Raw genomic sequence first — 26,864 nt, forward strand, 5'->3', positions numbered from 1 at the left:
TGTTATGATAGATGCCGATGTCGAAGAAATAAAAGGATGATAAATTCGTCTAACCTAAACTAAACTAACCTGACCTGTGTTTGATAAATCATTACCTGCAAATTAAATGTCATCCGGCTCGTCCTCGTTGTGGCAGACGACAAGATGGCGTCCCGATCCTATGCTACCGACTTCGTTCATTAGCATATTTTCTTGTAGCATGATATTTTTTACCTTCAGTTCCGCCCACAAAATTTCATATTACGTTGATACATTTTAATTTACAAAATTAATAATTAATTTTCTATTGCTATATTGTGCCCATGGTCGAAACTAAAAAAATACCCCTGTATTCAATATGGAATGTCAGCATACGCGGATTTGGTCATATACGGTAATTTCAGGAACCTAACCACCGTAAATAAACAGTAAATAAAGCTTTAATGTACTGTATAAAAGAGGGAAAATACACGAAAATAAAGATACATGTATTCCTGGACATTGTACATACAGTACATGTACGTATATGTATACACTTTCGCTTTACGACCAATTCGGTTAACGACGGCACGCTGGTCCAATATATACAATTAGACTGTCCATGCCCGCATGTGAAACACAGCATGGCTAGCGAACATGTTCACATCTCCAAATAATCTGAACAAAAACACCAATTACCACTTCAAAATACAAATCAAAGAGTCTCTTACCTCTTTCGTGATGTAACATTTATTTGTTAAATTTTCCTAAAATATTCCTCTAATGGAATCCTGAACTGTAGGGTGGAGATTTTTCTCCACCTAAATTTAAGGTTCCTAGTCTATGCTTACAAATACGTCCTCATGATGTCATGGAGGAGTGGTGTGAGAGTTGTAATACCCACAATGCCTATGCATGATCTCACGTATAGAATCTTTGAGAAAAAGAGGTAAACGAAAAATAATACTCAATAAAATCCCTGGCCTTACACATGTACATGTTGAACAGCCATGGTAACATGGCACATCCCTGACACAGTCCCACATTTATCTCAGATCATTAACCCTCTTCATTTCTAATTCTAACACAGGCTCTACTATTGTAAAAATTCTTGACAGCCCTTAACAGCTTTCCCCCAATCCCATATATCTGCAAACTTCCCACAGTATCTTCCTGCCTACCCTATCATAAACCTTTTCCAAATTCATAAAGGCCCCAAATACATCCTTACCTTTCCCTAAAGCTTTCTCACACATATGTCTTACCACAAAATTCTCATCTATACAACCCCTGCCTTTCCTAAACCCACACTGTTCCTCACCAATAACTCCCTCTGTTCCTCTCATAATCCTCCTAATCATCCCATAAGCCTTCCCAATTAATAATAATAATAATAATAATAATAATAATAATAATAATAATAATAATAATAATAATAATAATAATAATAATAGTAATAATAATAGTAATAATAATAATAATAATAATAATAATAATAATGATAATAATGATAGTAACAACAACAGCAACAACAACAACAATAATAATAATAATGATGATGATGATGATGATAATGACAGTAATAACAACAACAATAATAATAATGATAATAATAATAATAATCTATATATTAATACGCATGTATCTATGTGTGCCACGCATGATCAGAATCCACTATGTGTGTCACGCAGGATCGGAACCCATTGGAAAGCCTTTAGATCCAGTTAATCCTTTAAATCTCGTGAATCTTTAGAGATCACTGATCTTTTAGGTCTTCTGGATCTTTTAGATCATTTGGGTCTCTTAGGTCTTGTGGATCTTTTAGATCTTGTGGATCTTTTTGATATTGTAGGTCTTTTAGATCTTGTGGATCTTTCAGATCCCATTGTCTATACAAGTTTAATCATAGGTTACATGAAGATAATCAAGCGTCTATAAAAGTTTATTGTGACATGACATAAACGATCCAATCTTTTTATTGCCTTTATGATTGACCTAACGAGCGAGAGAGACGACTCGAGAGTCCACTGCGCATTCTTCGCTTCCAACGGGTAACGTGTGACGTCATGTTGCGTTGCTCTCTGAGCTCCTGACAGAACTTCACGAAAATAAGTAGATAAATAAATAAACCATATTCAAACGTCTATACAAGTTTAATCATAGGTTACATGAAGATAATCAAACGTCTATAAAATTTTATTGTGACATGACATATACGATTCAATTTTTTATTGCCTTTATGATTGACCTAACGAGAAAGAGAGAGAGAGAGAGAGACAACTCGAGAGTCCGCTGCGCATTCCGCGCTTCCAACGGGTAACGTGTGACGTCATGTCGCGTTGCTTTCTGAGCTCCTGACAGAGCCTCACGAAAATAAGTAGATAGATAAATAAACAGATAAATAAATTAATAAAAAATAAAGATAAATAAATTAATAAACAAATAAATTAATAAATAATTGAATGGGTAAGTAAATATATTCTTTTTAGTGTTCGTCACACTTCTTCATAGGTTCCGTGAAGACAATTCAAACGTCTATTAAAGTTTATCCATACGTTCCTTGATGATAATTCAAACGTCTATACATGCCTCTCCTGCACATACGCAGGTATTTTATGGATGGATTAATTTTATCACGGATACTACAAACTATATAGTTCGTCGAACTACAAAACTTCGTAGTTATTTTAACTTGAAATTACTGGTATATCAACTAAAGCCCAAAACATGGAAGAAAGAGTGAGACAACAGAGAGAGGCAGCAAGAGAACTCCAGAGAAGAAGACGAGAAGGATTACGAGCACAAGAAAGACAAATAATACAAGACCGTAATAGAGAATGAATGCAAGCATTGAGGAACAATATGAACAATCAAGAGAGAGAAAATCATCTTGAAAATTTGAGGAACAGAGATTTACAGAGAAGAAACGATATGAATGAAGAAGAAAGGAGGCAGTATTTTAAAAATATGAGGAACAGTATAAGACAATGAAGAAATAATGTAAATGAAGGTAGATTTTTGAGGTATCATATTGGTCAAATGAACATAGTTTGCCACCATTGTCAGGCTTTAAGATTTTCACGGGTTCTGCTAGTGGTAATGATAATGATAATACCTAATGATAGTAATAATAATAATAATGATAACAGTAATAACAATAATAATGATGATGATATGATACATATACCAAGGGCTTTTTCCCATTTACAAGGGAGGTAGCAAAAGTCAAAAGGCATAATTCCACTCCCACCCATTTCATCCCTAACCATTCCACTCCCATTCACCACCCCTCCCTCCTCCCCTATTTTCTTGGCTCCTCCTGAATGATGGGTCATCCCCTTATCTTGTCCATTGCCCTGGGTCAGAAGCAATGCAGCAAGACACAGCACATCCACATCAAAGCCACTGCATTTAATTGGTGACCCCCTCTCTGTCCCCTCATGCAGAAAATGAGAAGACCAGAAGATAATAATAATGCATTTATATGCCAAGGGCTTTTCCCCCTTACAAGGGAGGTAACCAAAGTCAAAGGCATAAATCCACTCCCACCCATTTCATCCCTACATACTCCACTCCCATTCGCCACCCCTCCTTCTTTTCTTGGCTCCTCCTGGATGACAGGTCATCCCTGCATCTCGCCCACTGCCCTGGGTCAGAAACAATGTAGTAAGACACAGTATATCCACAACAAGGCTGCTTCATTTAATCGGTGACCCTCCCTCTTTGTCCCTTCATGGAAAAAAGAGAAAAAGGTGAGAAATCCTTTCAGGCTGCGTCAAAATATAATTCACACATACTTCCTCACCCCCCATCCCCCACTCACTCCCTTCCATGCATCACAGTATCATCCATACACAGCCATTCTCCACTCACCCCTATCTTCTGTCTAATAATGATAATAACAACAACAATAGTAATGTTTGAAAGAGGCTGGTAGACAAGCAAGTAGAAAGAGAGGTAGATAGAGGAGTAGGTGGAGAGAATTTAATTTTTATGAATTGGATGTTTGGTAAACAACCTCACCGAAATGTTTACAAACAGCTGTTGGGGTCCCAATTTCATTGCTGTATAATGTTCATTTTATACTGATGTAACAGTATATACACTGAGTCAGTGGTGCATTGATTTTGAGATTCCTTGAGTAAGCAGTATTGCTTATGGAGGTTATAACATTTCTGATTAGAGAAAGGGTGGAGGAGAACATTCAATTGGTTCATAAGAGTAAAGTCACGCCCTTAGGGGAGGTACTTAGATGTAAATGTAAAGATCATTGGAATAAAGAAATCATGACATCAATGCAATCTGATCTAGTGAACAAACTGAGGATTCCGGAGGGGAGTACCTTCGTGTAACTTGCAGAATCAAGTGTAATAATATTCGGGAAGAAAAGAAAGAAAATTAAGCTCCGTTTAATTTCCCTCTCTTATACAGAGTAATGGAACTTGACTAAGTTGGATGATCGGAAGCAAAGAGGCTTCCTACAGAGAAAAATGGTGAATGACTATCATACATAAAGACAGTGGCGAAAAGAAACTAAAAAATGAGAGACGTAATATAAAGTAAAAGCATAAAAGAAAGTCAGCCCATAGAGACGACAACAGAGTGGTGAAAGGGGACCAGAGAAGGGAACAGTGGACGTAGCAAGATAATAATACTACATACATACACATATCAAGTGCTTTTTCCCCCTTACAAGGGAGGTAGCCAAAGTCAAAGGCATAAATCCACTCCCATCCATTTCATCCCCACATACTCCACTCCCATTCACCACCCCTTCCTCCCTCTTTTCTTGGCTCCTCCTGGATGACGGGCCATCCCCGCATCTCACCCACTGCCCTGGGTAATAATACTAATAACAGCAATAATAATAATAATTATAATAATAATAATAATGATAATAATAACAACAACAGCAATAATGATAATAGTAATTTTAATAATGATGATAATAATAATACATACATATAACAAAGGCTTTTCGCCCTTACAAGGGAGGTAGCAAAAAAGAAAAAAGAAAAAGCATAAAAACCACTCCCACCCATCCTATCCCCACATACTCCACTCCCATTCACCACCTCCCTCCCTCTTATCTTGGCTCCTTCTGGATGATGGGTCACCCCTGCATCTCGCCCGCTGCCCTGGGTCAGAAGCAGTGTTGCAAGACACAGCACATCCACAGCAAGGCTGCTTCGTTAAATCGGCGACCATCCTCTTTGTCCCCTCATGCAGAAATGGAGAAGATGGGGAGAAGTCCCTTCCAGCTGGGTCAATTTATTATTCACACATACTCCCTCACCCCCCATTCCCCACCCACTCCCCCTTATGTATCACAGCATCATCCATACACAACCATTCTCCATTCACCATTCACCCCTATCTTCTATCTTTCTCCATCCTTCATCAACAGACATTCCCCCTTTCCCAATGCCCCTTTTACTCCATCCATCTCATCCTTGGTCGCTCCCTCATGTTCACTCCTTCTACTTCTCCTTCCACACCTTCCACACATTCTTTCCATGTGTCCAAACCATCCCAATACTCTTTCATCTACCCTATCTCCCAAATCCCTTTCCACCCGCGTTCTCTTCCTCACCTCCTCGTTTCTCACGCTATCCAGCCTAGTAACCCCTATCATACTTCTCAGGCACCTCATCTCAAATACACTCAAACTCCTCCTCTCTTATGTTCCATGTTTCTGCCCCCATACAGTGCTGTCTGCACAATCATTCCTTCATACAATCTCCCCTTAGCACCCATTCCCAAATGTCTATTTCTCATTACACTTTTTAATCCACCAAGGCATTTACTTGCTTCTCTCAATCTACATTCTACTTCTACCTCCACCTCCACTCCTCCCTTTCCCACCACACTTGTACCCAAGTTTCTAAAACCATCCACTTCCTCCAGTCTCTCTCCCTTAATATTCACTTCCAGTCTGCTGCCACTTTCTCCTCTTGTACATTTCATCACCTTACTTTTGCCCACATTTATCTTCAACTTACTTTTGCACACCTTCCCAAACTCTGTCACTAACTTCTTCAGTCCCTCCTCTGATCTTGCCACAAGCACAGTGTCATCAGCAAACAACTACTGGCTTATCTCCCACTTTTCTCCATTTTCTTTAACCTTCTCTAATCCCCGACCCATTACCCTTGCATTCACCTCTTGTACCACCCCATCCAGGTATAAATTGAACAGCCAGGGCAACATAACACATCCCTGGCGAAGTCTCAGCTGTACCTCAAACTATTCAGTTTTATTCCATTTCTTTCATAAAACTCTTTGATATCAGCAGAAACAAAATAAGCAGCATTATCAGAAACAATGATCAGGAATACCAAAATTAGCAAAGCTTTTCCTTAACAATTCCATAGTATTAGCACTTGTCATGCTTGAAGCCTTGCCTTCACTCAGACTTGCTTATTTTACCTTTATGTCATTTTTCAACACAACCATTACCCCTCCATCCATTTTACCTTCACTCTAGGTGGTGTATCTGTTGTTTCCTACCTGTAGATTAACATTCAATGGGAGTTTGGTCTCCACTAAGAACAAAATTTCAGGCTGGTTGACCCTCAAGTAGTCATTTATCTCCAACCTGGCTAATAGTAAACCATCTACATTAGCATAGGTTACACACAGTCAACCCACCCCTTCCTCTCTTGCAGCACATAAGTCACTCTGAGTAAAAGTTTAATAGGTTTGATACACATGACCTTCCAAATCTGAAACCAAACTGTCTACCAAAATGTTCATCTCCTTTTGATATTTGGTTCATTGATCTTTGACAACCTTTTCACCTAATTTCACTATTGTGCTTGTCACTGATACCTGCCTATAATCTAGTGGTGTCTCTCTACTTCCACCTTTGGGAATTGGTACCACATTAGCCCTTTTCCAGTTATGTAGCATTATGCCTTCTTATAATGAGCATGCAGTAAGACTGTGAATCTTGTCTGCCATTTCTTCCTTTCATTTTTTAAGTATCCAGTTGAGATCCCATCAGGTCCTAAAGCTTTTGTTACATCCAATGATCCCACAAGACTGAGCACTTCCCTCACTTTTACATTGATATATTCAAAACCTGAATTTTTTCTCCCTTCACTTTCCTCTTGTGAAGACAGATTGGAACCTTTCATTTCTATGTGTCACCAGCTTTTGATTGTTATAGATAGGATTAAACCTGAGCATGTAAGATACAATATATTCAGTTGTGTATCTGTGAATGAGTTTTGCTTTGTGTAATTTGTTTTTCTTTGTAATGTTCATATGTTTATAGATTTTGCTAAGCAGTGTTACTTCTATGTACTTAGTCTCTAATATTTGGTAGTTTGTTATATTTTATCCCACTACACTGCCACTGTCAATTGCATTTGGTGGCCATATGATGCTGAGGAATTATTTTATTTCAGTGTATGTTAGTAGTGTTTGTGGTATTATGTATTTAGTTATAGAGTAATTTTGTAAGTTATTTATCTCTTTATATTCTTACATTATTTTTGACATCATAGATACTGTAGTCTAGCAATCTGTTGAATAAAGCTTGGAGTTGCCTCCAAATTTGTCTCATTACATACTTCATCTTTCATAACACTTTATATTTAGAGCAGCTTCTTTTCCTATTCCAGCCTTCTCCACTCTGTCAACAGGGGTTCAATATTCCCCTGACAGCTCCCCTACCAACACAATGGGTTCAGGTGGCAGGTGTATAAGGAATGATCTTCTAGAAGCTGCAGATTCTGTAACCAATGCCATGTCTAGCCTTGTTAGGGAACTTAATTCAGGTTGGCAAATTGTTTTTGGTGACTTGAAAATTTTTGACAGATTGTACTGGAAAAGTATATTAGAAATCAAGTCTGCCATAATGATTATGGATTTTTTTTCCTCTTTAGTCTTTTTCATCATCATAGTTTATTTTATAAAATTAATTCTATTGTCCTTTCTTTCCCAAACAGAAAGTTCAGATGATGACAATCCACACCTGACGAAGCCATTACCAGAACGAGGTAAAGTGTTTTACAGCCACTCCTCGTTTAACAATGACAATTGGGACCAGCGTCGCCGTCGTTAAGCGAAAGTGTATACATATACGTACATGTACTGTATGTACAATGTTCAGCAATACATGTATCTTTATTTTTGTGTATTTTCCCTCTTTTATACAGTACATTAAAGCTTTATTTACTGTTTTGATAGTACAGAAAGCCCTCAAATAACGCGGTGGTTAGGTTCCTGAAATTACCGTGTATGACCAAATCCGCGTATGCTGACATTCCATATTAGATACCGGCGTATTTTTTTTAGTTTCAACCATGGGCGCAATATAGCAATAGAAAATTAATTATTAATTTTGTAAATTAAAATGTATCAACGTAATATGCAATTTTGTGAGCAGAAATGAAAATAAAAGATACCTTGCTACAAGCAAATATGCTAATGAATGAAGTCGTTAGCATAGGATCGGGACGCCATCTTGTCTGTCAATTGACGGCCTCGGTATTTCCGATACCTCGCCAGGTACATTTTCTTGAAGGAATGTTATGGAGCAGAGATATATGCATTCCTTCAAGCTGCAACTTTGTATACCCCGCAAGCTTAGAGAGTGGTTGAAAAGCCCGCCAACGTCTCTCACGATGACGACAACGAGGACAAGCTGGATGACATTTAATTTGCAGGTAATGATTTATTAAACACAGGTTAGGTTAGTTTAGTTTAGGTTAGACGAATTTATCATCCTTTCATTTCTTCGACGTCGGCATCTATCATAACAAACATGGCGTACCATTGGTCTGACACGACTTCGTTACTCAAGAAATCTGTTTTAGCACCTTTCTTTTTTTTTATTTCCGCTCACAAAATTGTATATTACGTTGATACATTATAATTTACAAAATTAATATTTAATTTTCTATTGCTATATTGTGCCCATGGTCGAAACTAAAAATTTACCAATACCAGTATATACTGTACCCCAGGTAGTTTTTGCAGCTTGCAGGATGTTAATGTAGACCTAAGCTTCAGAACACTTTACCTCACAGCTAATATCCGCCGTACAAGTTCATTTATAGCATCATACAAATTTGCCTCAGCCAACTTGTCATACACGTCGTAACTTCGGAAGATTTACATTAAACGAATATTGGTCTGTCATAAAGCCCGTCGTTACTCCGCGTTGTCTTTAACCGAGTAGGTCGTTAAACGAGGAGTGGTTGTATGTATTTCATTCATTAATAGACTAGAAGTGCATTTTATTATTGAAATTAAGATATCATTAAGGAGTAAAAGGAATTAATTTTCTCAAGGTTATACAGGTGATGGTATGCCAGACCGGATGTGGCGCAGTGCTCCAGAATCTAGAAGTCGTCAGGAGAATGATTTCCTAGCTCAAATACATGCCCGTAATCCCTCATATTCTGAAAGGATGAGTCAGTCTGAAGTAAGTAAAAAACTATGTTTCAGTTTACTTTACATTACTTGTAGATTTTTTTAATTACTGGGGGTTTTTCTTTCACTATTCAAATTAAGTGAAGTGGCCTTGCTGTGGATATGTTGTGTCCTGCTACATTGCTTCTGACCCAGGGCAGTGGGTGGGATACAGGGATGACCCATCATCCATGAGGAGCTTAGATGAGAGTGGTGAAAGGGTGGTGGATAGGAGTGGAGTGGATGGAAATGAAATGGATGGGAATAGGTATACACCTTTTGACTTGGCTACCTCCCTGGTAAGGGGGAAAAAGTCCTTGATATATAGATAGATTCCCATTTACACAAATTGTTACATGTTCTTTCTCTATCTTTTTTTTTTTCTTTTTTATAAAGCTGTAAACATGTAATTGTGAATAATATTTTATGTATTTTAAGCTACAAACAATACAATTCTGAAATAAGTATTTAAGATATCTTAATCATATTGTAGTATTGACTGCATAGTAATATGTGACTAATACTGTACTATTTTGGGGCACCCCAGTGGACCAAGGTCACACACAATTTGTGTTGTAAAATGTTTAATGATTAGGATTACCTAGTTGCTCATCTGCATGGATGTATTTACCCAGTTGTAATATACGGGAGGGGAGCTATGCTCGTGGTGACCCATCTTTGTATCTCTCCGCATCAAGTTTTATCTTAAAATCTTGTATAGTGTTTGCACATACTGTTTTGTTGTCTAATTTGTTCCATGTATTAATCACTCTGTGTGGGAAACTGTTCCTTTTCAAGTTTTTTCTATAATTATCTTTTTTCATTTTTTTTTCTGTGTCCTCTCGTTTTACCGTTGTCCCACACTAACAATTTGTTCCTGTCTAAAACTTCCATTCCTTTCATTATTCTGTAGATAGTCAGCAAATCTCCTCTTTCTCTTCTTTGTTCCAAAGTTGGTAGATTCAGTTTGGATAGTCTTTGCTCAGATGTTAGTTCGGCGAGAGTCGGTGCTAGTTTGGTTGTCGCTCTTTGTAATCTTTCTAGTTTCTTAATATTCTTTTTGGTACTGGGTGTCCAAAGCGATGCTGCGTACTCAAGTTTTGGTCTTATCAGTGTAGTTAGTATTTTCTTTATCATTTCTTCATCCATATAAGTAAATGCCACTTTGATTGACCTCAATAAATTGTAGGTTTCTCCGAATATTTTATTTATATGCTTATCAGGTTTCATGTCCTTTCCAATCATCACTCCAAGATCTTTTTCAGAGTTTGCTTTTTTTATTTTTTATTCTCCAATTCTGTAATCTTTTGATATTCTGTTTTTACTCTTTCCAAATTCCATTATACTGCATTTCTTTATATTACATTTCACTTCCCACTTTTGAGTCCAATTCCATATCCTGTCCAGATCTTGTTGCAATAAGTTGCAGTCCTCACAGATAATGCACAAGTTCATGGACAAAGTGTCAAGCACATAGTACACAAATGTAGGGACAATGTGCTTCCCTGAGTATAGGCCTAGCAGAGGTGTGTTCACTAACTCCCTTGCCATCATGAAGTGAAGATACCTACCTAATCTTTTTGTTACAGTTGCTGTGTGTGGTCTTTCCTCAGAGCTCTGATTTATTCCTTGGTTTGTGTCTATATTGTATGATATAATGTAGAATTGTCATGTGTTCCTACATTACAAGTTTGCAGAGTTCTGTTCATTCTGCTACTTATGGTTGTAGGTTGTTTAACTGTTGAATTTCCAATGGGAGCTTCTCCAACATCTATGTTTACAATGACATTTCTGCAAGGTATGTTGATTTATCATTTAAAAGCAGTGGCTAGAGATTCATGCAGCTACATTATCTATATTAAAATTTAAAAACTCTAATCATAAGGAATTATGATAATTTAGTACCACTGCTGTCCATTGAACCCGTTGTTTACCACTTCTAAGACTACTTCTTCCCAATACCACCCATGATGTTTTCATGTATTTACCTAATTGTAGTATATAGGAAAGGAGCAACACTTGTTACGTCCTGTCTCCTACTCTCTCATCTGCAAACATGGTGGCATAGTCTGTTGTACTTGCCATCATGTCATTGACATAGAGAAGAAACATTATTGGTGCAAGCTTTCAATCTTGTGGAACTCTCCAGCTTGACATCTTATACTTTACTACTCTCCTTGTGTATCTTCCCTTTAAAAAATGTTTATCCACTTCAGTAGTTTGCCTCTCAGTCCTCCAGTGTGCTCCAATTTTCCACATAAGTTGACTGTGCGGTATTTTATCAAATACCTTCTCTAGGTCAAGATATGCACAGTCTACCCACCTCTCTCTCTTGCAGTGCATCAATCACTTTTAACCCCTCCCATACGGTGCTGCATACGTAGGCGGCATGAGGAGCAAGTGGATATGCGAGGCTGCCATATCGGCATCTTGATTATATTTATTGTAGTTGCCCCTGCGTAATGACATACTCTCTAAACTGTCTTCATCACATTTTCTATGGTTATCAAAATTCACGGGTGAAAGAGAGAACGATCGATATAAGCGGTGACTATATTTTATGATGCGAGTATTATTACGACACATTGTACGTCTGGCAGCTAATGCTGCCCGTGAGATTTTGGCCCGTACTGAAGAGGTTAAGTAAAAACTTAAAAGATTCAACACACGCAACCTTCCAGATCTGAAGTCAAACTGACTGTCTGTCAGAATTTTCATCTCTTCAAGCTATTTGGTCCATTGATCTTTTACACTCTTTTCACATAATTTCACTATTGTGCTGGTCAGTTATACTGCCCAAAGATTTAGTGGTGCCTCCTTACTTCTCTCTTTGTGAATTGGTACCATATTTGCCCTTTTTGCAATGAAGCAGCACTGTGTCTTCATTCAACAAACATATGATAAGACTGTGAATCTTGTCTGTTAGTTATTCCCTACATTCTTTATGTATCCAATTTGTGATCCCAAAATATTATGCATTTCCTTCACGTTTCCATTTATATCTTCTAAACCTGGTTTTTTATTCCCCTTGCTTTCCTCCAAAAAATTACTCTCTTTGTGAAGACCAATTGGAAACTTTCATTATTTCTGCCTGAGCTGAGGCCACTTCAGTGACCTCACCACCCACTATTAATTTGGTGATTACTTTCCTGTCTCAGTTTCCCATTTATAAACCTGTAAAATGGTTTCAGTTCTTCTTTGCATTTATCTACAATATCTCTTTCAAAATTGCTTTCTTTCTCCCTGCAAATATTTGTATAGTCATTTATAGCTTGTTTGTAAGCTTCTTTTGTTTTAATGCTTCTTCTTTTCCTCCATTTTTCCCAACCAACCTCCCTGGCCTTTTTTGCAATCTCACACCTTTTGTTAAACCAGTTCTGTTTCTGCTTCTTCTTTCTACTAATATTTTGGCGTCACAGATTACTCTGCGACGCATAGGGGGTTAGCGTAACGAGTGCCCTCTTTTCTGGATTACGTAACGTAAACAACGCGGGGTTAAGGATCCACGGGGTACTCGTCGCTAACATTTATTGGCAATAGAAAACACGACTTTCTCATCTTCACACAACAGGTGCTTCCGTTGAAACCATGGCAGCACACAGTAATTGGGAGGAAGAGTAGGAGGAGTAGGAGTAGGAGTAGGAGTAGGAGATGAAAAACTGTAAACAAACCAGAGCAACGCTCGTTACTAACAGCTTTTATACAGAATTACAAATAATCTGAACATGAAATACGAGCAGCTTTAAGGCTAAATTCATTATGACATACAAGAAACAATATACCAGATCTAAAACTAAATTCAGCTCAAAACTCACCGAGTAGGCCGCGAAGGGAGCGAGGTATACAACTGAAGGCGTTTCAAACCACACTGGCTGGAGGCGCGACGTAACATCGCACCACCGCAACAGGTTCTTACACACCTTCTTAAGTCTAATTCTTAAAGTGAACATTGTACAAATAATGAGATGCTATCTTGCAGCACAGCTTGCAGACAACTTACAACGATAATATTCTTAAGCAGACGAAGCTTCTGCTCGCAGCATACTTAAATTAAACATTACGAAAAACAAACTTGGAAACCTCTTCCGAGGGGAAACGAGCCTTACGACAAAAAGATATGTAAACATGGGGATACACGGACATATAAAAAAGCCCCGTTACCTCTCGTAACGGCACACTCCCTTCCTAATTTTCTAGGGGGAAAAATTACCAAAACTATTGACCTAGCAACACAAGCTCAGAAATGGGTCTTACATATTCATGGGCTTTGTTGTTTACCACAACTCTTACTTGGACCTTCCTGACTAAATCATCCTTGCCAGGGAATACTTTGTTTACAATACCCAAGGGCCACTGTCCTTGGGGACACTCTTGATTTTTTACCAACACTACATCATCCACCTTTACATTTGGAGAGGAATTGACCCACTTTCTTCTGGGTTGCAAAGAGGAAAGATACTCTTTCTTCCATCTCTTCCAGAATTCCTCAGCAAGGTGATGGACATGCTTCCATTGAGATTTGTATACTGCCTTAATATCTATCTCTTCAGGAAGAGTTACAGGAATATCAGTTTTCTGAGTGAGAAGGATGGACGGAGACAAAATGAAAGGACTGCTAGGGTCCGAGGAAACAGGAACTAAAGGTCTGGAATTCACGATCTTACATACTTCTGCAAAGAAGGTTACTAACACCTCATGTGTTAATGCCTTGGGGTGATGGTTAGTCAGTATCACATTCATGATGTTGCGGACTATCCCCACCATACGCTCCCATGCTCCACCCATGTGAGAAGCATGAGGAGGGTTAAACAACCAAGTGCAACCTTGACTTGACAAGAAACTATTGACATCACCACCTTCATCGGTAATGGCAAGCAAGTTCAGTGCTTTGACAGCACCTACAAAGTTCGTGCCTCTGTCAGAACGCATCATCTTAACTGGGCCACGAATACAAATGAATCTCTTTAAGGCATTAATGAAGGAAGAAGTACTCAATTCTTCTACAGTCTCTATGTGGATAGCTCTGGAAACAAGACAGGTGAACAGAACGCCCCATCTTTTACTTTCGAGGAAGGAACTTCTAGTGCGCCGAGTTTTTATATGCCAGGGGCCAAAAAGGTCAACTCCTACATAGGAAAATGGCAGATTGGGAGTAAGTCTATCGACGGGTAAGTCTCCCATCTTCTGAACACACACCTTACCTCTTACCCTTTTACAGGTGACGCATTTGGAAATGACCTTAGAAATGGTACGTTTCCCTCCCAAAATCCAGAAACCACCTGTACGGACGGCTCCTTCTGTAATCACTCACCCTTGGTGGTGCACTGTCTCATGGTAGTGACGGATCAACAACAAGCCTAAGTGGGATTCCTTTGGAATAATAATAGGCCTTGCAAGCATACCAAGTATATCACCGCCTTGACTCAACCTGCCTCCTACACGAAGTAGGCCCTTCTGGTCTAAATAAGGAGACAGAGATGCAATGGGACTGGAAGGAGGTAAACAAACTTCACCTTGCAATTTAGTCATGGCAGACGAGAAATAATCCTTTTGGTATGTCTGAACAATGAAATCAGCTGCATCTTCTAGTTGATCGGGTGACTTATGTTTGTTGCATATATGCCAACCTGAACAACACTTGTTACCTTGTTTGAAAGAACGGGCTATATGCTTAAGGAGAGCTACCGCTCTTACAAGTCTCCTCCAACAGGAGAAATTAGAGAACCTCTGAGCTAATGACGCAATTGCAGGCTCTACATTGCTTTTGTTTGCACTAACAAGGGGTTCAGACTCAATTGTGTAGTCTGATACCTTTACTTCTTTATCTGTCTCAGGGCTTACAAGAGGAAAACTTCCACTGGTGGATACAACATCCTCAAATAAGCTTGAGGGACCTGACAACCAATCACTCTGATTTAGGTCGGTTATTTCAAGACCACGGGTAGCCAGGTCTGCTGGATTACAATCTGTAGGTACATAATGCCATTGGTTAGGTTCGGTGGACGACCTAATGTGGTCTACTCTGTTACTCACGTAGACATGAAATCTACGCCTTTCATTATGAATATAGCCCAAGACAATCATGCTATCAGAATAGAAATGTCTTGCGTCTAAGGGTTTGTCCAAGCAATCCGAGATGGAATTGCTGAGATTAACTGCCATCACTGCAGCACACAACTCTAACCTGGGAATAGTATGACCATGGTTGGGAGCTACTTTAGCTTGTCCCCTCACAAAACACACCTGGTAGCTTTTGGTATCACTGAAAACCTTAAGATATGATACAGCTCCTACTGCTACTCTGGAAGCATCTGAAAAGGTATGAAGCTCTATCCTGTGAGCTTGAGACAAAGAAATACTAGCAAACTGACGATTGATGCTTATATCCTTGAGGTCCCTTAAGGACGTTAGCCATCTGGACCATTTGGTATGGATCTTAGCTGGTATGGGTTCATCCCAACCACACTTTAGATTGGTTATCTCTCTTAGGAGTAGTTTTCCCACTATTATTACTGGAGCTAAGAATCCCATGGGGTCAAACAGACTATTTACAACAGACAGTATCCCTCTTTTTGTCGAAGGCTTGTCTGAATCCATGAACTTATAGACGAAAACGTCTCTTTGGATGTCCCATAAGAGGCCCAGGCTAGACTGTATAGGCATAGAGTCAGAAGTTAGGTTCAGCTCCTGAAGGTTATCAGCCAGCTCACTGGTGGCAAACTTTTCCAGCACTTCCTTACTGTTGGAAGTGATCTTGTGCAAGCGCAGGCGTCCTCCTTCTTGAAGTGCTGACTTAGAGTCTTGGATTAACTTGTAAGCAGTCTCCGCATCTGGCAGAGATGCTAACCCATCATCCACGTAGAAATTGTTCTCTATGAAATAGCGAACTTCAGGAGAGGCATCTTCTACAGACTTACGCAAGCCATAGGTGGCAATGGCGGGAGATGGCGTGTTCCCAAAAACGTGAACAGTCATTCTATACTCAATCAACCTTTCATCAGGGTCATTATTCTTGTACCAGAAGAATCTGAGATAATCTCTTTGCTCAGTCTTCACTTTGAAATTGTAGAACATCTGTTCTACATCAGCTGCCACTGCTACAGCTTCCTGACGGAAACGTAGAAGAATCCCGAGAATACTGTTTGTCATATCAGGACCTGACATCAGCATATCATTTAGGGAGAACTCTCTGGATTTGGCAGAAGAGTCGAACACAACCCTGATCTTGTCAGGTTTCTTAGGGTGGTACACCCCAAACAATGGAAGATACCAGCACTTCTGATCAGACTTCAATGGTGGTGCAACCTCAGCATGCCCACGATCTAACATCTTTTGCATGAAGGCCATCATATGCTGACGTTTTTCCGGCTTTGTGCTGAGGCTACGATGGAGAGACAGTGTGCGGTGCCACACAAAGTCTCTATTATTACTGGTGGCTACAACATTGGGACGGAAAGGCAGTGGCGCGACCCAATGACCACTTTGATCCTTGCGGAACTCTGAGTTCATAACATCCAAGAACTTCCTGTCTTCAATCGACAGGGCGGCCTTGTCATCATCTTTGGTTACCTTGAACAAATCATCCTTTACTTCAGAAACATGAATCTGGTTACCACATGGTGCGACTATAGAGGGACGTCTATCATGTACAAAGGATGTTTTGAAACTGCTAATGACAGGAGGCCTACAAGTGCCATGGAGACACACTTCCCCAATGATTGCCCAACCCAGACTGGTCTGTTGAGCTAGAGGGGCATTGACAGGTCCAATTCTCTGGTCAAAAATGTAATGAGCTGAAGGCACATCTCGACCAATGATGAGTAGAATCTCAGCTTCAGGAACCAGAGGTGGAATACATTCGGCCAGATCGGACAGATGGGGATAACCACGAGCTATGGCGGGGGTGGGTATCTCTTCTCTTACACTGGGAATGCTGTCGCATTCCACTAACTTAGGGATATGCACCTCTTGTGAGTTATGCCAAGACACGATGGTGTAATTTTTGGTGGTGCGCCCAGAAGCGCCCGTTACACCTGCACAGGTAGCTAGACGATATGAAACCCGTTTGCTCAGCTTGTCAAACAAATCGAAAAACTCAGACCTTGCTAAAGAGCAATTGCACTGATCGTCTAGGATGGCATAACACCACACTCCGAGCTCTGGTTTACTTTCAGGATAGACCTTTACCAAGAAGGTCTTGGCACAGGACTTACTCATGGAGGTGGGGTTACTGCATATCAAGGTACATTTGGAATTGACCGCAGCATCCTCCCCTTCCCCGAGTCTTTACTATGGGGGTAAGAACATTTGGAAGCGGCACTTGATTGACTACAGGGGAGCGAGGTGTTTTATCTTGAGCAACCTCCCTTCCATGCTGTGTAACCGCTTGAGTCGAACTCCTCTTCGACCTGGGTTCATCGTGATGTAAGGCAGTCACATGAGTATGGGCCTTACAGAGTTTGCAGAAAGTTCTCTCTTTGCAGCTGGAAGGAGGATGGTTACCTTTGCAACATCTGTTGCACATTCCTTTATCGTTTAGGAAAACCTTCCTCTCGCTCACTGACATGGTGCGAAAAGCCCTGCAGAAATCCAAATGGTGTACGTAGGCATCATGGTAGACGCAAAATTCTCCCTTTTTTGCCTTTCTTTGCTCGGTAGGACTAGCGGCGCCAACAGACCTGTCAGCGCCCATGGTCGACTTACTGCCACTGGACAACATGGTGTCAGTCTTCTTCACACGTACTTGAGGAAACTTAGAGGGAGGTGGCTTCTCTGGTTTCACAAAACCATCGGCTCCAAGGCTTTGATAAGAGAAACATGGATCATTCTCGACCCTTGCCATCTCCTTCACAAACTCAATGAAGAAGGAGAAAGGTGGGTACGGCACACCGTGAGCAGTCTTGTAGTTCATGGCTCTGCCAGTCCACGCTTTCTGTATACAGGGTGGAAGTTTTGCGACAATGGGATTGATGCCTGACGAGGCGTCATAATATGCAAACAGTGTACTGTATACAGGGTTAGCCTTCAAGGCTTCTATCTGATACAGAATGTCACACAGGTCGTATAACCTTAAGGTGTCTCTAGGTGAAATCCTAGAGAAGTTGGCGAGCTTCTTTTTAATTGAAGTCTCAATGATCGAAGGGGCAGCAAACCTGTCATCCAAGCGCTCCCAAATTCTACTGCACGCCAGGTTTGGATTCTTGGCATTTGAGTTTCTGGTTGTACGGGCCCATTCTTTAGACTCAGGACCTAGGTACTTAACTAACAGGTCTATTTCCTCCTTACATGAGGTGCCTAACTCTTGCACGACTTCCTTGAAACTCTCTTTCCAAACAGCATAGTCTTCCGCAGTATCATCAAACGTAGACAGCCTGCTAAGAAGTAAATCCTTCCGCAAGAAGAACTTGCTCAGATCGGCAGAATTGGAGGTTGTCCCCAATCTAGGAGATGCACTCCGAGGAGGTTTTACTACAGGTGGTGACACATAAGAAACATGGTTAGCAACAGGTTGCTGCGCAGGTTGCACAGACCTCACCTTTACCTTTTCGATACGAGGTTCAAAACTGAATGGAACATTGTTAGCAGGCTGTGAGTTAACTCTGAAATCAGAACAGGGCTTGAAAACAGGGCTTTCAGGATTCAAGCCTACCAGATCCTTCTGACTAGCGGAAACATCGACTATACCACCCTGTTGCTCCACATATAGTTGGGTGCGGGTAGCGACTGTACCTTTTAATTGGTCCCAGTCACTGCATGTTTCCCAATCATCGTCAGGTCCTAAGTGCCTAAGTTCGGCTTCGGCTTCTTCCAACTCCTTTTGCTGTGTCATAACTTTGAACTTGGCCTGCATTTCAGCCTGCTCTTTCATAAGCTGACCCTCCTGTTCGGCAAACTTGACTCTGATACGAGCGGTCTCCACCTTGGCTCGTTGCTTCCTTGCAACACTAACACTGGTGCTACTGGAACGACCTGACCTAACCGACCTTCTTGAACTGCCCTTCATGGAAGGGGGCATACAACGCTCAGAGTGGTCGACGAGGGATAAAGGAACTTGATTGGACTTCGGGTCATCTTGTAAAAACGGTTCAGTGTGGTGTTCCTCTTCCGTGACCTCAACTGAGGAAGAGGAAGCATAGTTACTGATTACCTGACGAAAAGATGCCTGAAAATCCCTGTCTTCGTGCTTCACTGATTCAGCACGAGCCAGACTTTCTGAAGTACGTTCACGCATTAAGAATTCCAGGTACCTTTTTACAGTATCCTGGTACACAGCGTGGGCCTCATACAACCAAGGACCATGATTCGGTTCTTCCAATAAGGCTTGTACTCCTTCTCTACTCGCCTTTACCCTCTCTTCATGCTGATCAGACGCTCTCTGAAAAGCCTCTTGCCCTTCAGCCGTGAGGACTCTGACCCTACCAGAGACGGGTCCTTCATCTATACTGTGGTTGGAAGACATATTGCCAAGCGAGAGAAACAGTGAGAGACAAGACAGTAATATGATAAAGAAGACAAGGAAAACTCGAACTTAATCGAAAACCACGGAGTACGTTACCACACTCCTAACTATACGACTATTGAGGTAGACAACAACAGATTAAACCCTACATTTGGTTCAATCTAAAAATGCACATTAGTCGCATGCTTATATTAACATATGACAGGATTTAGGCAAGGTAGCTTGCCTTCAAAGGAAAAACACATGCTTAACTGCGACGTGGTGTTATGTAAACACTGTTGGGGCTTGGCAACCATACGTTGTTGCCACATCACACTCGCGCGCCGATACGATCACTAAGACTGCCACATCACACTCGCGCGCCGATACGATCACTACACTTTGGCTTGCGCTACACTACACTTTTACTTGCGCTACAAACCCAAGCACACACACGCAAACTTATGCCAGGAAGGCGACACATCAAGTTCATGTGGTGACGACGAGGGGAATCTAGACGTGGCAACGGCGTGCAGGGCGTGGTCTGGCCACATCCTCAAGATGGACTTGGCATACTGCATGGCTAACTTTTAACTCCTTCGCAGCGGCTCTTTTCATTCACCTCTTCACGAAAGCGATTTTCTTGGCAGAGAGCGCCAATGGCCATCGTTTTTCATTTTGGCGTCACAGATTACTCTGCGACGCATAGGGGGTTAGCGTAACGAGTGCCCTCTTTTCTGGATTACGTAACGTAAACAACGCGGGGTTAAGGATCCACGGGGTACTCGTCGCTAACATTTATTGGCAATAGAAAACACGACTTTCTCATCTTCACACAACAGGTGCTTCCGTTGAAACCATGGCAGCACACAGTAATTGGGAGGAAGAGTAGAAGTAGTAGGAGTAGGAGTAGGAGTAGGAGATGAAAAACTGTAAACAAACCAGAGCAACGCTCGTTACTAACAGCTTTTATACAGAATTACAAATAATCTGAACATGAAATACGAGCAGCTTTAAGGCTAAATTCATTATGACATACAAGAAACAATATACCAGATCTAAAACTAAATTCAGCTCAAAACTCACCGAGTAGGCCGCGAAGGGAGCGAGGTATACAACTGAAGGCGTTTCAAACCACACTGGCTGGAGGCGCGACGTAACATCGCACCACCGCAACAGGTTCTTACACACCTTCTTAAGTCTAATTCTTAAAGTGAACATTGTACAAATAATGAGATGCTATCTTGCAGCACAGCTTGCAGACAACTCACAACGATAATATTCTTAAGCAGACGAAGCTTCTGCTCGCAGCATACTTAAATTAAACATTACGAAAAACAAACTTGGAAACCTCTTCCGAGGGGAAACGAGCCTTACGACAAAAAGATATGTAAACATGGGGATACACGGACATATAAAAAAGCCCCGTTACCTCTCGTAACGGCACAAATCTTTAGCGCATGTTTGTTCACTCCCAAGTTATAAATACTAAGAAAGCTTTCCAATTTCCTTCATATTCCTGTGATATTCATGAATTCATCCCAGTTTCTTTCTTCAAATAATATCTTCAGCCCTAAGTAAATTGCTTTCCCAAAATTGAGTTTTTCTTGACTGTGTAATTCATTCCTTTGGTCTGTTTCTTCATCCTCCAGCTGAAATTTAATCATTACATGGTCACTTTTTCCTATAGGGCAAAAGTAGTTTAAGGAGATAATGATAACTGGCTCTTTGGTTAGTAGCAGATTTAATCTTGTGGGAAGGTTGTCTCCTTTTACTTAAGTTACTTCCTTTACCCACTGGGTCATTGTTTTCTCCATTGCTATACTTGGTATTTCCCCAGGAATCTGCTTTTCCACTTGCTTCCCATTCCTCCCATTGGACCTCACTGCAATTAGAATCTCCAATAAGGACTAAATTGTTACTTTGTTCAGTATTTTTCTTTAAGAGTCCAGTAACATTTCTTGAAATTCAGCTTTATTTCAAGCTCTAGTCTTGGGGGAACATATGCCAGCATGAAGTCTCTTCTATTTTTCCATTTAGTTCTAATTTTCAGGTGAATTGCCTCAGCCTTGCCTTCACTCAGATTGTTTCTTCCACCTTTATATCACTTCTCACAACAAACATACCCCTCCACCCATTTTATCTTTTCTCTTCTCCAGGACATATATCTATTGTTCCCCAATGGTAAATAAGATTTATTGGGAGTTTGGTCTTCACTAGGCACAAAATATCAGGCTCATTTATATTAACTAGTCATTTATCTTCAACTTTTAAACCTACACAACCATCTATGGTGAATATCCACAATGTCTACAAACTTTATTCACCAATTAACCTAAGACTTTGATGTTGTGGGTTCACTAACATTTACCAAAACTTTAACCAAGGTCATGTTCCTTAAATCTATATCCAAGGCTACTAAGTTACACTTTATTTTCTACTGCCATAAACATTTGGTCTCTTACTCTGGAATCAAACTGTGATCCAAATGCACAATCATTGGATAGGTTTTTAAGTTCTGCATAACTCATTCACAGACTCTTCCTCTATTTTCTCTTGGAATACCAAAAGGCTCCTGTGATAGGAAGGTTGACTACATAGTATGCTCTCAACAAGGAAACAGTAATATTGTAAGACTTGGGACCTAGTAAATTAAGTGCACACATTACCTAACACACTAAAAACTTCTGATTCCAATGACACTACTATTCTTATTTTCGGGGTCTACAGTCCCAGGCTTCTTGGTACCACATCTGAGTACCTTCTTCTTCCTCACATCACCAGGGCTGGCATTTTTGGCGTGAACACGCCCACATCCTATTCTTGGTCCTAGTGATGGGACTGGGAATCAATCCTTTGTTTTCATGAAGTACACTTGCAACTAAAAGTATATCTTACTACCATTTCTTATTTACTACACAACATATATTACATTCACTACATATCCCCTCCTCCACAGGAAAAATCTTTAAGTCTGTGAAGCAAGACTTAAATATTTGTCTGGGCGTGACAATGCGTCAGCCACCACATCCAATTTTCCAGGTATGTGCTGGATGCTTAAATCATGTCTCTGGAGTGCTAATACCTATCTGGCTAGTCTATCATTTTTACATTTATTTTCAAATATATACTTCAATGGATTACTACCTTACCATCTAGGAAAACTTTGAACTTTTGTAAACTTGATATGAGGCTGAGGGCCTCCTTTTCAGTTGTCAAATACCTTCTTTGGTACTCCTTTAGGATATGAGACATGAATGAAATGGGTCTCATGACTCCATCTTTCTCTTGAGGTATCATAGCACCTATTGCCTCATTAATGACATCACAGAACAAATAAAAAGTCTTACAATAATCTCGAGCTATCAAGACAGGGCAGTCTGTAAGTAGTCTCTTACATTCCAAATGACTGCATCTGCACCTTCAATCCACCTGAAATAACTGCAAGAGAGCATGCAGGTCAAAGGAACAGCTACCTTTGCAAGATTTTGATAATACCTTTGATAGAATCCTAATATAACCATAAATCTTCTGATGTCTCTTCTTGTCTTTGAGACATTGTAGTCTACGATGTCCTTCACTCTGGCTTCCAGTGGTGTGATGCAGTTTTGTCCAACTTGATGCCCTAGGTATTCAATGGTGCTCCTGCCAAAAGCACACTTCTTCAAGTTTACAGGAAGTTGTGATTGTTATAGTCTGTCGAGTAAGCTTTTTAACCTTATCATATGGTCCTTCCACATGTTAGCAAAAAATATTATGTCATCCAAGTATGTCTTGATGCTATGCTTGGCAGTCCCTTGACTAGCCAATTGACAAGGCGCTGGAAAGATGCTCCATTGTTTTTCATGCCAAATGTGATCACTTTGCATTGAAAGTATCCTCGTGGGGGGTAATAAAAGCGGAGATCTCCATGGCTCTGTGTGTAAGGGGGATCTAATGATATCCCTACATTAGATATGTCTTGGATAAACACTGCAGCAACTTCTTCAATTAAATCTTCTATTCTGGGGAGAGTGTAAGGGTCTGCTTTCATGACTTCATTAACTTCCCTGTAGTCAATACATAAACACCACTCACCTCCGGGCTTGAACACTAGCACAGCCGGTGAAACCCAAGGACTAGTACTTTGAAAATCCATGTGAACAAGTTGTATAGACACGGTAAAGGAAACATGGACTGGAGGTGAAGCTTTATTCCTGACGTTTCGTCTAACGACTTTCTCAAAGGAATGAGCATACTAGAAACATACAGAGATTATAAACCCGCCTTATGGCTCAAGGGGGTGTGCGAGCGTATAGCGCTGTGTCCTGATTGGATTGGATCTGCGGATTCACTCTATTTAATTGACTCCTGATGTTATCCAGGTCTGTCCTGTTCGGAGCGATTATAAGAACATCGTCCACGTACCTGAGCCATATTGCCCTCCTTCCTATGATAGGAAGGAGGGCAATATGGCTCAGGTACGTGGACGATGTTCTTATAATCGCTCCGAACAGGACAGACCTGGATGACATCAGGAGTCAATTAAATAGAGTGAATCCGCAGATCCAATTCACTATAGAAGAGGAAGAAGAGGGAAAGCTTCCGTTTCTGGATACCCTATTAATAAAGACAACTGAGGGCCTCCTGTTCAGGGTTTACAGAAAGCCTACGAACCGTGACGACTTCATACACTACCTGTCGGCACACAATGAGAGGACGAAAAAGGGGGTAGTCATGGGCTTCTTCCTGCGTGCCTACAGGATATGCAGCGAGGAATTCCTGGAGGAGGAAATCGAATACATCATCGCGGCCTTCTTGAAGCTTGGCTACCCCAAGGGCTTAATCCTGAGCTTAAGACGAAGAGCGGAAGAAATAATCCACACAAGCAGGTTAATAGAAGGCAACGCCACCACAAAAAACATCATACATGGCGCTTCCTAACTCTGAGAAGGTAGGAGACATTATTAGAATGCTCAGGAGCACGGAAGTTAAAGCAGCCGTAACATCGGGAACGAAGATTGGTGACATGATAAAAAAGCGGGACTAAGATGAGGGGGAGAGAAGACAGCGTCGTATATAAGATCCCATGCACATCATGCGATAAAGCATACTACGGAGAGACTAAGAGGGGCCTTAACACTAGAATCAGGGAGCATAAGGCCGACCTCCGTCACCATAGACTCACCAATGCAATGGTGGTGCATGTTGACGATTCTGGGCACCTCCCACAATGGAACCGAGCCGAGATTCTACACGAAGGTATGGATAAGAAGATCAGAAAATCTATAGAAGCTGCATACATCACCACTCGTCCGAATATCAATAATAAGGCTGGGAGCTTCACCTGGGCCAAATCTTCAGCGAATATAGCGCTTCGTGATTGGCTGTCTCAGCGGGCCAATCAGGACACAGCGCTATACGCTCGCACACCCACTTGAGCCATAAGGCGGGTTTATAATCTCTGTATGTTTCTAGTATGCTCATTCCTTTGAGAAAGTCGTTAGACGAAACGTCAGGAATAAAGCTTCACCTCCAGTCCATGTTTCCTTTACCGTGTCTATACGACTAGTACTTTGTTCCATTTGTCCTTGATTTATCAATCGGTCCACTTCATCCTCCATAATCCCTCTTTTCTGGGGCAATAATATGTAGGGGGTCTGTCTCACTGGCTTGACTCAATCTTCTAAGACGATGTTGTAGGGGCTTGGTAACGATGGGGCATAAGGAAAATATGGAGGTATACTTACAGAAGAGCGCACAGACATATTCACACATCTCTCCTGAGAATGACAAAGTTCCCTCTAACGTCTCACTCATATATGGTCTATCTAAATCAAGTTAAGATCTCCAATGTCTGAATCAAAGTTTCCATTGACTTATCCTGTATTGACCATACAAATTCCTTCCTCTTCCAGCACCTCTTCATGAAATTATTTTAACATATCAACATGCACCTGTTGCAATCCTGATCTCGTCTTTGGATTTCCTACAACATAATTATCTCCACCTTTTCTCTCAAGCACCTTGAATGGTGCTTCATTTCTTGGGTGTTGTGAGGTAGGCTGAGAAGAAAGAATTAGGACATAATCTCCCACATTGAATTCCCTCCTAATTGCCTTCCTATCGTAATATCCCTTTGAAATTTCTTGAGATTTTTTGTTCTTCCTAGCTAATTCTCTAACCTTCAATTTTTCGAAATTAATACCTACAAACTTTGAATATGGAGGTTCACCTTCAGAACCTTTAGAAAATATTTGCTCATAGAAAGAGGCAAGGGGGTCTCGTGGGGCTCTACTGAACATTAGATAAAAAGAAAATACTAGTGGTATACAATAACAAATCTGTGCCTCCGTCCCAGTCCTTCTCAAAATATAAGACAAATGTTGTAATCATGCATTTAAGGGTTTTGTGAAACCTCTTGAAACTTCCCTGACAGTAGATGGTATGTTGATGTGACCACATACTTTATGTTGAAGCCTTCCATACTTCCTTTGAATACCCCACTTAAAAAGTTTGTGCCCTTGCCATCTTGAATCTCCTGGGGCATGCCCATCTTACTAAAATAAGACATCAAAGATTTTGTGACTCTACCTTAATGTTTGGCAAGAGTATGGTTTCAGCATACCGACTAGACTGACACATGATGGTCAACAAGAAAGATTTTCAAGACTTCGTTTTTGGTAGGGATCCTACACAATCTACAATTAACTTATTAAAAGGTTCCTCAACTACTAGAAATTTACACATAAGTACCCTCATATGGGTGTCATGGGGTTTTCCTAACATTTGTCATATAATACACTGATTAACAAATAGCTTGACCTCGTCAGCTTGGCTAGGCCAATAAAACAACTTGAAAATTACCTCCTTTGTCTCCTGCACTCCAAGGTGAGCAAGCTTTCCCCACAGAGTAATTGGCATTTGGAACAAGTTAGATGAGAAAGTGGTGTGTGCAAAAACAATACATGAATTTAAAAACAGTTTAGATAAAATGAGATATGAAGACGAGACACCATGAGCATAGCTCCCCTTCCCGTAAAATACAACTAGGTAAATACATGTT

General features: G+C 40.6%; 1 protein-coding gene across 18 annotated transcripts in view; it reads left to right on the forward strand.

Annotated features, from left to right (window-relative positions):
* Positions 1–26,864, forward strand: part of LOC143017846 (dystrobrevin beta-like) — a 436,897-nt gene that overhangs the window by 390,392 nt on the left and 19,641 nt on the right. For 13 of the 18 annotated variants that reach the window (XM_076172805.1, XM_076172802.1, XM_076172806.1 and 10 more), the window contains 3 exons: positions 7,587–7,742; positions 7,914–7,964; positions 9,261–9,394. In XM_076172805.1, the coding sequence (XP_076028920.1) occupies positions 7,587–7,742; positions 7,914–7,964; positions 9,261–9,394 (341 nt within the window). Of the gene's footprint in view, positions 1–7,586; positions 7,743–7,913; positions 7,965–9,260; positions 9,395–22,778; positions 22,862–26,864 lie in introns of all 18 variants that reach the window. The other 5 variants (XR_012965709.1, XM_076172801.1, XM_076172795.1 and 2 more) reach the window with 5 other exon arrangements.

This window comes from Oratosquilla oratoria, chromosome 33 (assembly GCF_046742065.1).
Source record: "Oratosquilla oratoria isolate Oo_2021 chromosome 33, ASM4674206v1, whole genome shotgun sequence".
In the NCBI taxonomy this organism is placed as follows: Eukaryota; Metazoa; Arthropoda; class Malacostraca; order Stomatopoda; family Squillidae; genus Oratosquilla; species Oratosquilla oratoria.